This window comes from Zea mays, chromosome 8 (assembly GCF_902167145.1).
Source record: "Zea mays cultivar B73 chromosome 8, Zm-B73-REFERENCE-NAM-5.0, whole genome shotgun sequence".
In the NCBI taxonomy this organism is placed as follows: Eukaryota; Viridiplantae; Streptophyta; class Magnoliopsida; order Poales; family Poaceae; genus Zea; species Zea mays.
Genome location: NC_050103.1, coordinates 121,594,546 through 121,607,375, shown reverse-complemented (window position 1 = coordinate 121,607,375; position 12,830 = coordinate 121,594,546). Strand labels below are relative to the sequence as shown.

At 45.7% G+C, this 12,830-nt stretch overlaps 2 protein-coding genes and 3 non-coding genes across 6 annotated transcripts; all 5 read left to right on the top strand.

Moving 5' to 3' along the window:
* Window positions 1-4,921: 4,921 nt before the first annotated feature.
* On the top strand, window positions 4,922-9,184 carry LOC100275141 (uncharacterized). Of its 2 annotated transcripts, XM_020541984.3 has the most exons (5): window positions 4,922-5,245; window positions 5,349-5,682; window positions 7,258-7,388; window positions 8,361-8,417; window positions 8,589-9,184. In XM_020541984.3, exons 1-5 carry the CDS (start codon window positions 5,126-5,128, stop codon window positions 8,847-8,849), a joined length of 903 nt encoding a protein of 300 aa, XP_020397573.1. In that variant the 5' UTR covers window positions 4,922-5,125; the 3' UTR covers window positions 8,850-9,184. The 2 variants fall into 2 exon arrangements, with proteins under 2 accessions (XP_020397573.1, NP_001142780.1); NM_001149308.2 differs by having other exon boundaries at window positions 4,968-5,245; window positions 8,361-9,152.
* Window positions 9,185-10,245: 1,061 nt separating this feature from the next.
* Window positions 10,246-12,583, top strand: LOC100284808 (40S ribosomal protein S26-like). The gene is made up of 5 exons (NM_001361360.1): window positions 10,246-10,287; window positions 10,380-10,472; window positions 10,557-10,641; window positions 10,738-10,868; window positions 12,279-12,583. The coding sequence occupies exons 1-5, from the start codon at window positions 10,285-10,287 to the stop codon at window positions 12,372-12,374; spliced, it is 408 nt and encodes a 135-aa protein (NP_001348289.1). The 5' UTR covers window positions 10,246-10,284; the 3' UTR covers window positions 12,375-12,583.
* On the top strand, window positions 11,468-11,562 carry LOC111590044 (small nucleolar RNA snoR99). The gene has a single exon (XR_004852335.1). It is a non-coding gene; the product is annotated as a small nucleolar RNA snoR99 (small nucleolar RNA).
* LOC111590045 (small nucleolar RNA snoR99) lies at window positions 11,736-11,831 on the top strand. The gene has a single exon (XR_004852336.1). It is a non-coding gene; the product is annotated as a small nucleolar RNA snoR99 (small nucleolar RNA).
* Window positions 11,947-12,046, top strand: LOC111590041 (small nucleolar RNA snoR99). The gene has a single exon (XR_004852331.1). It is a non-coding gene; the product is annotated as a small nucleolar RNA snoR99 (small nucleolar RNA).
* Window positions 12,584-12,830: the final 247 nt, after the last annotated feature.

Below are 12,830 nucleotides of genomic sequence, written 5' to 3'. Positions count from 1 at the left end.
GCAGGGATTGCTAGTACCGAACACAGCCAGGGTCAGGCAACCTGTACAATCGAGAACAACGACGCGGAGACTCATCCGCATCAGCATGTCCACCACCTTGGAGATGGCCCACAAAGGCAAAGGGAGGGATACAATGACGACGCAAAGAGGATCAGGTGGGGTCGTGCTGAGAACGTCGCAAGGCCATCTCCGCGCGATCCGTTGCTATGGCGCCGAGCAGAGAGACGGGACAGTGAGGGCGCCCGGGCAGATCAGCTTTGGTGACGCCATGGGCGCAAGCAGGAATGACTCCTCGTAGGTGGCTGCGTCGGTAGGAGGAAGACTGGAGGAGCATGGGCTGGACGGCGGAGGCGGCCTCACAGGGAGAAACACGGCGGCGTTGCAAGTGGGCGAGCTCCACGCGCGACCGGAGGCAAGAAGGGAGGGGGTGGCGCTGCAGACGGTTAGACAGGGAGGACGAGGGCGTTTTGGGGGCCGATGCTAGCGGCTGCGGCATCAGAGCCATGACGGAGAGAGCAAGGTGGGTTTCAGCGGGGGGAGAGAGAAGGTGTTGGGCGTGAGCGCTTGTACGAAGAAAACGAGATGGGCTCGTTCGTTAGCAGCGAGGGAGAACACGCGTCACCATGTCACAATGCGTCGTTCCCGTGGAACGCGGGGAGGGCCTCAAAACCTTGCGCCTTTTAAGTCTTTATTAGATATGTACGTATTAAAAGATTTTGCAATTTGTAGATGAACAAAATGTTTCGGTAAAGAAAATACGGTCCACAAAAACTTTCTGTTAATATTGTCCGTACAATATAGGATGATATATAGACGATGAAATTTAATAGGACACCGTTAGAGATTCAAGATATAGATAGTGGATTTTTTTGAAAATGTTATAAAGGATTGAGAACATTTTCTTTAGCCTATAGCCAGCAAATCGATCGCTTTATAGTTGTACACAATATTATTTTGCGCTGTTTAAAAAGTGAAGTTGAAGATGAGAGGTGCAGAAGAATAAGGTGCTGGAGATAGCCTTTTAGAGACTAAATCTAGAGACCCTTATATTAATTCCACAGACCCAGGAGAGAAAATTTCATATGCTTCTGCAAAACATAATGTTAATCTACCTACTGCAACACCAAGCAATCTGATACTTTGTGAATCCCGTTATCATTCGTGAAAATAGCACTACTTGTTGCTACCATATGATTCTATTTACCATTTCCACTTCGTTCTGTAGATTCATTTGGATGGATAAGCCTTTTTTTCATCGCTGCAGCTACATTACCGTCCCCTTTTAGCACGCCAGCGTCCAGCGATCCCAGGTTGCACGATGAAAATTTCAACCAAAGTTTGATCCAGTGCCCTGTGCCAAAGGTTGTATGCACCTTGAACAGAATTTTAACCGAACGGAGACGAAATAATTGAAATTTTGCCACTTGAAACGTTATCTGCTTATTCTCTCGATGATGCAAATATCAAATTCTCTCGACCGGAGACCAATCCGCAACTGTCAACGGTCGGCACAAGTCTGACTGCGAGCTGCGACGAACAACAATTTGCTCGCAGCCAAGCCCGGCAGCCGCGAAGTCCTCCTCCAAATCTTCCTCTTGTCCTCTTCACGCACCCGAAATCGAGTCCTCATCGCCTGCATCGATCGGCCAATAGAACTAGAAACCCACGAAATCTCGATTCTCGAACCGAGGCTTCAGAAAACGCGTTGATCTTTCAGATAACTAGCCCCACCCCCACCCTCCAGATCCCAACCAGGCGGCGCCCCCTCGCCCTCGTCGGGGGTCCTGGATCTGTCGTCAAGCCGCCGGGGCGCCACGGTCGCTGCGATCAGCTGCCCTGCCGCGTGTCATGACTGCTATGGTCGCTGACGAGGAAGTAGAAGCTATTAGTGTATAGAGATTCTGTAATGGTGTGATGGGCTTTCAAGCCAAGATTTGTGTATAAGTAATTGGGCTGTTAAGCCAGGGATCAGTGAGTGGGCCGGCCCAATAGACCAGGCAATATATACTGTAACCTGTCATCGGAACGAGGGGAGAAAAAATACAGAACTGAATAGAAGTTTTCTTACCTTCGTGCTTCGAGTTGCGTCTGTGCTCCTGGCGCTTCGTCGCCGAATTGGTGTGGCTCACGTCGCCGGTGACCTTCCGGTGGCCAGGGGCGTGACAAGTGGTATCAAAGCTCTGGTCCTCGGCGGTGGCGGAGGCTTGGTGTTCCTGGCGGCAAAGTGGAAGCGTGGGGTGGTGGCGAGAGAAACAGAGCCTGCAACCTGTTCGACGGGTTGCTTGGGTGTCGTTCACTCGGCTGGGTCGTCGGCGCAGGCTTCGTTCTCCATCGACGATCTGCGGCGTTTCCTCGCTACAACGCCGTTGGTGATGCCGTCCGCTCAGACAAGCATCCTGCTCGCTGCGATGCCGACATCGGAGCAGAAGGGCGAGGAACGATGGGACAAGGTGATGCGGGTCCTGGGTCGCCTCGACAGTAGGTTGGAGGCGATGGAGGTGAAGCAGAAGGGTATGCACGATCATACGTGCAACGTGGAAGCAGCTGGGCGGAACATCCCAGTTCTGCTTGGAGGTATGGCCCCTCCTGTGTTCGATGAAATGCCCCCCTACTGCAGTGAGGAGGTCATTGCCCTTCCAAGGTGCTTTGGAGGTTCTGGTTATTCAGCGTTCGATGAAACATCTGCTGAGAAGGTGATCTGGGATGAAGAAGTGTTACTTGGTTCCGATTCACTTGGTTTTTGTCAGCGTCTAGCTCATGGAGTGGGGAACCAGATGCCCAACGATTGCAAGCAGGATGCTGTGCCTGATGCCCCATGGTTGTTTGTTGGAATGTCACAGCAAGTAAGTACATACTCAATGTCCAGTGAAATGGGTCTTCCAGTGGCATGGGATGGGGAGATGCAAGCTGAAACTCACACGCATGAAGGATTACTGCAGCAGCTTGCTCAAGGTGAAGAAGCCTTAAAAGAATCAGCTAAGAAGGAGGGTGACGTTGAAGATGAGGCAACCGCCGTGGTTATGAATGGAGGAAACAGGGATGAGTTTATTCCTGCTAGTGTGGTCAGTGTGCTTGAGGATGACCCTAAGCAGGATGCTAAAAATGTTGATGCTACTAGTGCTGGCGGTATCCTTTCTCAAGAATTGGCTCCAGAATCAATCAATGAAACTAATGGTGCAGGCGAGATTGTAGGCGTCGCTGGGGTTGATGATCATGAAGAAGAGGTTGTGGGTAGCGACATACTTGAGGTTATGACAGATGAAGTGGATGAGGAAGAAGGCTGTTTTGAAGGTTTTTCAGCTATAAGAATACATGATGAAGACATGAACCTGGAATTTCTTCTCTGTGGAGTACCATGCACCCTAGATGCATGTTTATTGGGCACACTAAAAGATGGCTTGAATGCACTCTTGAATATTGAGATTTGTGCGAGTAAACTTCAGAACCGAGCCAGTGCTCATCCACCCCTTCAAGCTGAAGATCTTTCACATGGAGTTGCTACAATGCGCTGCGAAATCACAACTTGCAGTTCTGCACATGTGGCGTATTTTGTTTCTGGCAGTGCCCAAACTTGTTTTGGTGATCAGCTTCTAGGGAGCCGTATCAAGAATGAAATTATTGAGAAGAGGCAGTTAGTTTGTGTTCTATTGAATAATGAGGATATCAAGCCATCTTCATTTGAGCCTTGGCCATCCATGGGTGTGGCTTGCGAAGCTTCTACTTTTGAAGTATGGATAACCATGCAAAAATGGGCAGCACAGGTTTTAAAACATCTTGCACCAGAAATCTCCTACAGAAGCTTGGTTGCGCTTGGAATCGCCTGGATAAATGGTATACCAGTGTCCTCATTTGGTAGGCAGGATGCAGACCAGTTTATTTTCATTTGTTCTAACCAGTGCGGAGATCAAGCTATTCTAAATGGCTCATTTGCTCATGTATCCAACTGGGCAGCACCCTTTACTAAGGATAATTTCATGCTTGTTCTATATGAAGCATGTACCGGGCAAGAGGTGAGATTGGAATGCAAGAATGTGTTGATCTTTGAGGGGAGGCAAAACAAAGGTAGTTTTCGACATGGGATATCTGAACTGACACAATGGTGGCTAACTGGTTTTAGCCCAGGAAACGGTGCTATGGCAGTTCAGTCTCAGCCATACACTCAACAAAAATTCATGAACAAATTAATGGGCTTACAGTTCAGAATGGTGTATGATAGAGGCAAGGAGAATATAGCGACTGATGCTTTTGTTCAGGATTTGTGGCCGAGAGTGACCATTTACATTCCATATGGGAATGTGTTCTCAGTGCAGAAGGACAAGACTAGAAGACTTCCTCCATTTTGGGTGGGCAGGAGCTCAACATTCAGCACTAAATTGATTCGAAGCTTTCATGATTCAATGGTGTGGGAGTGTTCTGTAAGCGCAGCGGAAGCATGGTGGATCGGTCTGCAAACTATGGTGGAGCAGTTCGGAGAGCAGTGGTCAGTTACTGAGCAAGAGAAAGAAGAGCAGCAATACTTGTTTGCTATCCAGGATCATCCTCGACTGTGGAAAATTGGGGGTTGTTTTCCCTGTACAGCACGATATGAGTATAACAATATGGTATTGGTTGTACTGGTGCTCAACGGGATTGTGGATTTAGTGAGGGCTGCTTGGATACAACTGAAGGCTATGTGCTTAAGGAGAAATTTCCACATGCTCTTGCTTGAGGGCAAGCAAGTTTTGCAGCAGGGGAAGATGTCATGACTGCTATGGTCGCTGACGAGGAAGTAGAAGCTATTAGTGTATAGAGATTCTGTAATGGTGTGATGGGCTTTCAAGCCAAGATTTGTGTATAAGTAATTGGGCTGTTAAGTCAGGGATCAGTGAGTGGGCCGGCCCAATAGACCAGGCAATATATACTGTAACCTGTCATTGGAACGAGGGGAGAAAAAATACAGAACTGAATAGAAGTTTTCTTACCTTCGTGCTTCGAGTTGCGTCTGTGCTCCTGGCGCTTCGTCGCCGAATTGGTGTGGCTCACGTCGCCGGTGACCTTCCGGTGGCCAGGGGCGTGACACCGCGCTGCCAGATCCGGCGACGTATCGACTGTCACGGTAACTAGTCTCCAGCCGGGGTCCCAGCCGATGGGCGCCAGCGGGCTCACCGCGGTCGTCGTGCTACTCCTCGCCTCGGCGCTACTCCGTGTCCCTGCCTCTGCAGGTAGAAGCCTTCTGGAAGGCGAGAACCCCAACTCCGGCGGCGAGGTGAAAGCCCTATCATCTATGCTAAGCATTTTAGATCAGCGTTCCCGTGAATAGATTGACGGGATTCTGGATTCTGAGGTTGTTATTGTTTGGATCTCCTCAGGACGCTCCTGCACCTACCGTTTCTGGGAAGTCTTCAGCTGCGGGGCAGCAGCAGGCTGAGAGCAAGCGGCAACAGAATTCACTGGCACCACTGCCATCTGCATCATCACCGCCGCCGCCGCCACCCACACAGGAGACGAATTCGCACAAGGCAGCCAGTCCTCCCCCAGGAGGTGGAGCAGGACCGAATGGCGGGACGGACCCAGAGGACACGGGAAGTCAGGGGAGGAGGATGGGGACTGATAAACTGAAGGAGGCGATGGAGAAGTGTGATGCCTCGCATAAGTGTTCCTCTGGAAAGGAATTTTCTGCCTGCCTTCAGGTTTCTGAGGACGGTAATGCCTTGATTTCTTTTCGAAATCCAGCAGAATAATTTATTGAGATACGGCTATCTGAATTTCCCCTTGTTGTCCAATTGCCGTATCAGGGATGTTGAGTCAAAATCAGAAGTGCGGTATTGAATTTGTAGCTCATAAATGTTCATGTGTATCTGCATTTTAGCTTTGGTTAGTTTTGTTGCAAGGGTAGGAGCATTGTGATTCATTTCATGTGTTTTGTACTTTTGTTTAGAATAAACTGCATTTATAGTAATAGTGTTCAGTCAAGTCATCTAGTTGATCCTAGTCACCATGGGACTGACCAGGCGACTAGTCGCTATTAGTCGTCGAAGATTGGCCCTAGTCGTCCTATACATATCAAGACTAACATACAAATCAGGCATGACGGACGGTAGCTCTAGGGTGGTGGCCGGTGGGTGCATGTAGGGTTGCAAGTTGGGCTGAAAAACATGAGTCCAAGTGGCCTAAGCCCATGTCCTAAGCTGCCCAGCAATTCCATTATGTTTCTGGTCGATGACCAGAAAATTAATTAGCCTAATCGAGTCATAGCCCCTAATCGAGTCCAGAATACTGGCTAGGACGATTAATCGCAATTAACCAGATGATTTGATAACACTGGTAGTGTTAACTATTTGCATATATAATTTGGTGAGTACAATGTACAATTACCTTGTGATTCTAGTCACAGACGTGATTGTATTAATCTCTGCTGGGAAGTGCCTCACGATGTATTTCTGGCTAAATTAATCAAGCTATCTTAAAACAAGAAAATAGTAACAGGTCATAAGACAATTTACAAGCTTGGATATCCTTAATTTTAAGTTGAAGAAATTTCAAAGGTTGCCCAACATAAACATAATAATATGTGAACCGACTATTAGTTAACCTCAATGTTTTCGAGTCGAGAAGTTGAGTCGAGTCGTGCAGTTACTGACTAGTAGACTAGTCGTGACTATGATAGACTAGTCGTGACTAGTCGAACATAAATCGATGGTTATAGTTTTATAATTGTTCATATATACTAAGACCCAAAAAACATGCTTGAACCCAAAAGAGGGTCCTTGGATGGATCATACGGAACACCTTGGTTCCCCTGGCTTGCTGCCTGTAATCCCTATATAATAAAGATGATGGCAGAGAGAGAAAGAGCGAGAGGTGTCTTGAATTAACATGTTCCATCGAGCATAAAGCTGAACGGAAAGGGTACAGAACGCGCAGGAGAGGGAGCAACCAAGAACAGAAGGGAAGAAAGAGCAGGGGAGGGAGGAAGGGGATGGGGAGATACCTCGGCGCCAATAGGAGGAGGTGGATCTCCAGCGGCAACCATAGCCGGTGAGCTGGAGGGTGGCAGCGCTCTGCTGCTCGATGACGGTGGGGTTCGCGGGGCTCTACTGCGCGGCGTGTGGTGGAGGGGGCGACGCTTTGCTGCGCGGCGTGTGGTGGAGGGGGTGACGCTCTGCTACATGTCGGGGGCGAGGCTTTACTATGATGGAAATCATAGTAAGGATTATGTAACATACGATGGTCTGCACTTTCATGAATATAAAATGAGTCTTTTGTTTATTCTTGCAGCATCAGTTGGGTCATATATTATTGTCAAGAATGAAGGCCAGCATGACATTGACATTAATGTCAAAGAACCGTCATCAAATACAGATAATGATAAGAAGTCTCTACATCTTATCAAGGGTGCCTTTGGACAGGTATGCAATTTACTCTGTTAAAATATTTGCATTAGGTTCTCTTGAATAGTATACATATTCAGGTTGAATAGATGCTGAGAGCTACTTGAGTGACTGAATCAGCCAAATTAATTTAGGGTCATATATGAAGGGCCATGTGTTTCAAAATTACCTTTACTTTAGAGCGTAACATATTTCATGGTTTCCCATCCTCACCTCACGTGTTCATTTGGGGCCTGTACCTATAGTAGTAGGGTATTTACTGTTAGAGAGTAACTGTTAGGGTTTCCCGTATATTGTTAGGGTTTCCCTGTTTGCCCCTATTGTAATGGGCTTTGGCCCACTTAACCTCTCTATTAATACATGTCCAACCCAGGATTAGGGTTTTCTCCCACTCCAATATTTACTTTTGAGTTGTTGGACTGGGTAGATTGCCTGTGCATTCCTTTTGAGATTGAGAAGCTACATGTGACCTTTGAGACTAACCAGAATACTGGCCTTTGACTTTGAGCATACAAGCTGAGTCTATTCCTTACATATCTGATGCAACCGAGCTGCTTTTATTTCTCATGTTTGAAGAGGGTGAAATGCATGGTTGTCTAAATATAATACTCCCTCTGTTCCCCAAATTATAGTTCGCTTTAGTTTTGTCAAAACTTAAACTTCTCTCTAACTTTGACCAATTTTTTGGTAAAAATATATTATCATCTGCAAGCTGAAATAAATTCACTATCAAGAGATTTCATGGAGAATTCAATGAAACTAATTTGATGTCATAGTCTTGTAGATATTGGTGTATTTTTCTATAAATTTTCTATAAACTTGGTCGAAGTTAGAGAAGTTTGACTTAGGATAAAGCTAAAGTGAACTACTCTACTATTTGGAACAGAGGGATAAATTACTATTCCAAGTTTTTGTTTGAAATTTTATTATATGTGCTGTCATTTTGATTCTGTTGTCCTCTAATTTTTTTGGTTCAATTTTTATAACCAGATGAACATAACATATACCACTTCAGATGCTGGGAATATTACTTTAAGTGATGGAAAGGTAGACTGCATCATACATGTTGGGCAGCCAGTAGAGAGGAAATCGGTTTATGATTTGCAACAACAGTTTCAGCAGCTTACAGCCTATGCAATGCGTTTGAATCCAGCTTATGGAGCCTCTTTTTTTGTTTTCACTGTTGTTTTGGTTGCTGTTGGATGTGCCTGTTGCAAGTTTGCAAAGAGAAAAGGCAATGATGGTGTCCCGTACCAACAGCTTGAGATGGGAGGTCAGGCACCAAACTCTTCGGGGGTGGACAACACCGCAAGCACAACAGATGGCTGGGAAGACGGCTGGGACGATGACTGGGATGATGAAGAAGCACCGGCAGGACCTGTGGATAAAAAGCCTACGGGCAGTGTCTCAGCAAATGGCCTTTCGTTGAGATCACAGACAAATAGCAAAGATGGTTGGGATGTGGATTGGGATGACTAAGCTCCTAAGAACTTGGAGTGTAGCTGTCAAATGAGGGAGGAAGATACTTCCATCTGTCTGACCTGCAGGAAAGACATCTACAGTTCGAAATGATGGAACTTAGTCTTGACCAAGTGACCCTTATCCTGAGGTGAAGGATTGCCTCACGCCCTCACTTCATACGGTTTGTACAATATTGTTCCACCCCCCGTCTGAGTTGATACACGAACTGTTAGCGGTACTGATTTAGTTCTTTTCGGTTTGTAATGGTACAGAAGAATTGTCAGTATATATATATATAAAACCAAAGCACACATTTTTATTCTTTGGTTGAGGTAATTATTCTTTATTCTGCACACACTCCTGAGTCCCATACCATTATTTGTATCATCATTCATGTTTATACTGACACATTTCGGATAAGGTATGTGCAGTGCAACAGACAGTTTGCTGGGTACCTTTTTCTGAATACATTAGTTGTTGTGTACCAATGACTCTGATCAGTCGCGCATTGTTTTACATCTGTGCTGCTGTTGTCTACGGCCATATCATCTGGACATAGCACATGTATCTTGTATTTGAGCCACTGGCATGAACACAGTCGAGTGCACTAAAGGACTAGACATACTATCATGGTATCCCAAGCACGCTCTTTTATCCAAGTTTCAGAGTGTCTGATCGCGTCAATCATTGATACAATCAGGCTATGACCTAGCTCGGGGGCTGGCGGTGGTGGCCTTGCTTCAGATTTGGGTGCGCAACAGTTCATGTGTAACTTTGCGGTTAGGTTTCTCTGGGACAAGCATAAAGTCTAGGCTTCTGGTATGATGTTGTTTCTGGCTGCTTCTACTTGACCACTTCACTGCTGGCTATAGTTGCAGTTGATCTGCTGAAGTAACGTCATTTTTTTAGGCTCGGGTTCCTTTGTAAGTTGCTACTGTACATACTCTCCTGGGGCAGCTACTTCTTGATATATCATTGTACTTTTGGCTACCTACCCCAAATCTTTGCAAGGTTGATCTATTTAGTAGTATTTGGTTTCGAAATATGGTGGGATGAAGCCGATTTGCTTATAATTTGTTATTGTTTGGATCAGTTTTACGTAGGATAGAGTGACTTTGAAAAAGAAAACAATTATGCTCAATACTGACGCAACCGCTCTCTAGTATGGAGACGTTTCATTTGGCTTTGGAACCAAGCACTAACTAAAAAATCGACATGCAAGAGCACAATGCCTTAAGCTCTGGTAAAAATCCTCTTAGATCTCGATTTATCGTGCGCTATTCCTGGACACACAAATATATGCCGATCAAAGAAAACTACAATGGCCCAGTACAAAGTTTAGGGCCCAGCCCAGTACTCTTCCACCATCCGTCCCACTGCCTATAAAGCTTTCCCTCCCTCATCTCACGAAACCCTACTGCGGCTTCAGGACTCGACCTCTTGCGCCGCCGCCATGGCGAGTCCTAACCAAGCCTGAAGTTCGATCTTCCTCCCTGTGCATGTACATCTCGAATCTAATCCATTTTACTCCCTGTTCTCTCTCCGCAGACCTTCAAGCGCCGCAACGGCGGCCGCAACAAGCATGGCCGCGGTCACGTCAAGTACATCCGGTGCTCAAACTGCGCCAAGTGCTGCCCCAAGGTGAGGAGATGCCTCCACAGTCGCCTTTCTTTTTCTCTTCATTTACCCGTGTGGTGGAGTCCTTGATCTTGATGCTCGTTACAGGACAAGGCGATCAAGAGGTTTCAGGTGAGGAACATCGTGGAACAGGCGGCCATCAGGGACGTCCAGGAAGCATGCGTCTATGATGGTAAAATCTCTCTATTCCTCTAGATCTGTTTCGTTAGTAATAAATCTTTAATGCAACCTGTTGTTTTGACGAGGGTAAACGTGTTCTATGGCTCAGGCTACGTCCTCCCGAAGCTGTACGCCAAGGTGCACCACTGCGTCTCGTGCGCGATCCACGCTCACATCGTCCGCGTCCGATCCCGTGAGAAGCGCAGGGACCGCAAGCCGCCGGAGCGCTTCAGGCGCAGGGTATGATTACATCATTCTATCGCCGATCGATTTAGCGTTCTATCGCCGACCGATTTAGCGTTTATAATGAATATCCTGTGAAATAAGTTGTTAAGAAGGAGATCTGTCAATGCATTCTTGTGACTTAGTTCTGATTAGCGCCCGTATAATTAGTCTTTTTGCTGGTTAGTTTATCTTCTCTATGATGCACCTTTTAACTGTTTCCAGTTCCTCTGATGTACACACCTGATTGTTTTCTGATAGCATTTACTGTTCTGATTAGTACCTGTAAGAAGTAAGATACACCGGTCTCGTGATGTCTTGATAGCCCTGTCTTAATGGTCAACTGCCTTCAGTTATACTCCGTATTTCACTATTTGCCTTTCAGCTGTAAGATGTTTACCATGTGTTCTTATCCGGCCAATTCAAATAGGATGTATGTGATTAGAGTCTGCTATCCTTGATTGACATGATCGTTTTTGTGCTGAGTTATGCAAATTTGCAATGATATTGGTAGGATCATAATCCCCGATTTTAGATTAGCGAGCTTGAAGTTCCATGTATAGGGTAGAACATATGTTTGTTTGGGACTTCATGTCTGCCCCGATGGCAAGTCCGGAGTGCCTGTGGGATGAAAATGTCCCTGACACGTACCATTTATTTACTTTGTCAGTTGATATTTTGTTTTCAGCTGATCATGAAGGATGGGAAATTTCCATACGTGGATGTGATCCATGTTTCTATCTCTGCCTGTCAGCACTGGCCACAGTTTTTTTTTGTTAATACTTAGATACAACTTAAAATTGCTAAAGAGCAACCTTTGCTTCCAGTCTGATCTGACATGCCACATATCTGGGACTTCTACGTTGCCCCTATGGCTTTAATGTTGTGCCCGTGGGATGAACAGGTCCCAACATTTGCTCCATTTTTTACTGTCAGCTGATGGCCATAATTGTTTAGCTGATCATTAAGAATGGGAAATGGTCAAAAGTAGAATTTTCTTGCTATGTTATATGTTCTGCTTGCCTCTGCTTGAGCACATCTTATTTGAAATATCATGTTTTTTTGGGACTAATACGTTGCCCCGATGGCAATAACAGTGCCTGCGGGATGAACAGGTCCCAATATTTACTACCATTTTGCTCACTTTGTCAGCTATTATTCACATTATTAGCTGATCATTTAAGGATGGGAAATTCTTACAGTTGTATTATTCATGTACTGGCTTGCCAAGTGCTGTTCTTTCGTGCAAACTTTGCCAGTGCTTAGACCTTAATTTGTCCTGCTACTTGCAATTTAGATTGCTATATATGCTTCTCAAGGAATGCATGCTGTTTGTTCTTTGTATCCTTCTGTTTTCCCGTTCTGCCTCCTCAATGCTATTTTGTGGTGGATAATAATATGTTTATTTTCGCATTGTGTTGTGTTCAGGAGGATAGGCCTGCTGGTGGACAAGGAGGCCCCCGCCCTGGTCCTGGTGCTGCTGCTACAGCTCCAGCTCCAGCACCGGTTGCTGCTCGCCCATAGGCTTTAGCTTTTCGACCGTGTTAAGTCTTCTGCCCACTCAGTTTCGGAGTTGTCCCCCGTGCGTGTGTGAAGCTGCTATATTAGAGTTACTTTTTGTCTAAAGTCTGAACATTTTCGAAGAATTTGAATATCTGAACATTTGAATGTTTGTGCTGAGTTTTTCAAAGAATTTGAATATCTGAACAATTGAATATCTCACTTGAACGTTATATGGCTTATTTTAGGCATTTTTTCTTTTTGTATGGATTTGGTTTCAAATCATAAATACTTGTTGTAATCTTATTAGCCTCTGAGGGCACACCTTGCTTCAACATATTTGTCTACGGAATTGATGACAAGTATCCATGCTTCAACATATTATATGCCTTTCTTTGTCGATCATGCATGCCTTTGCTCCATATGTGTGCAAATTAATGCATTCGCGCAGCAGGAAGCAGTATGTACGAGCTGCAGTGA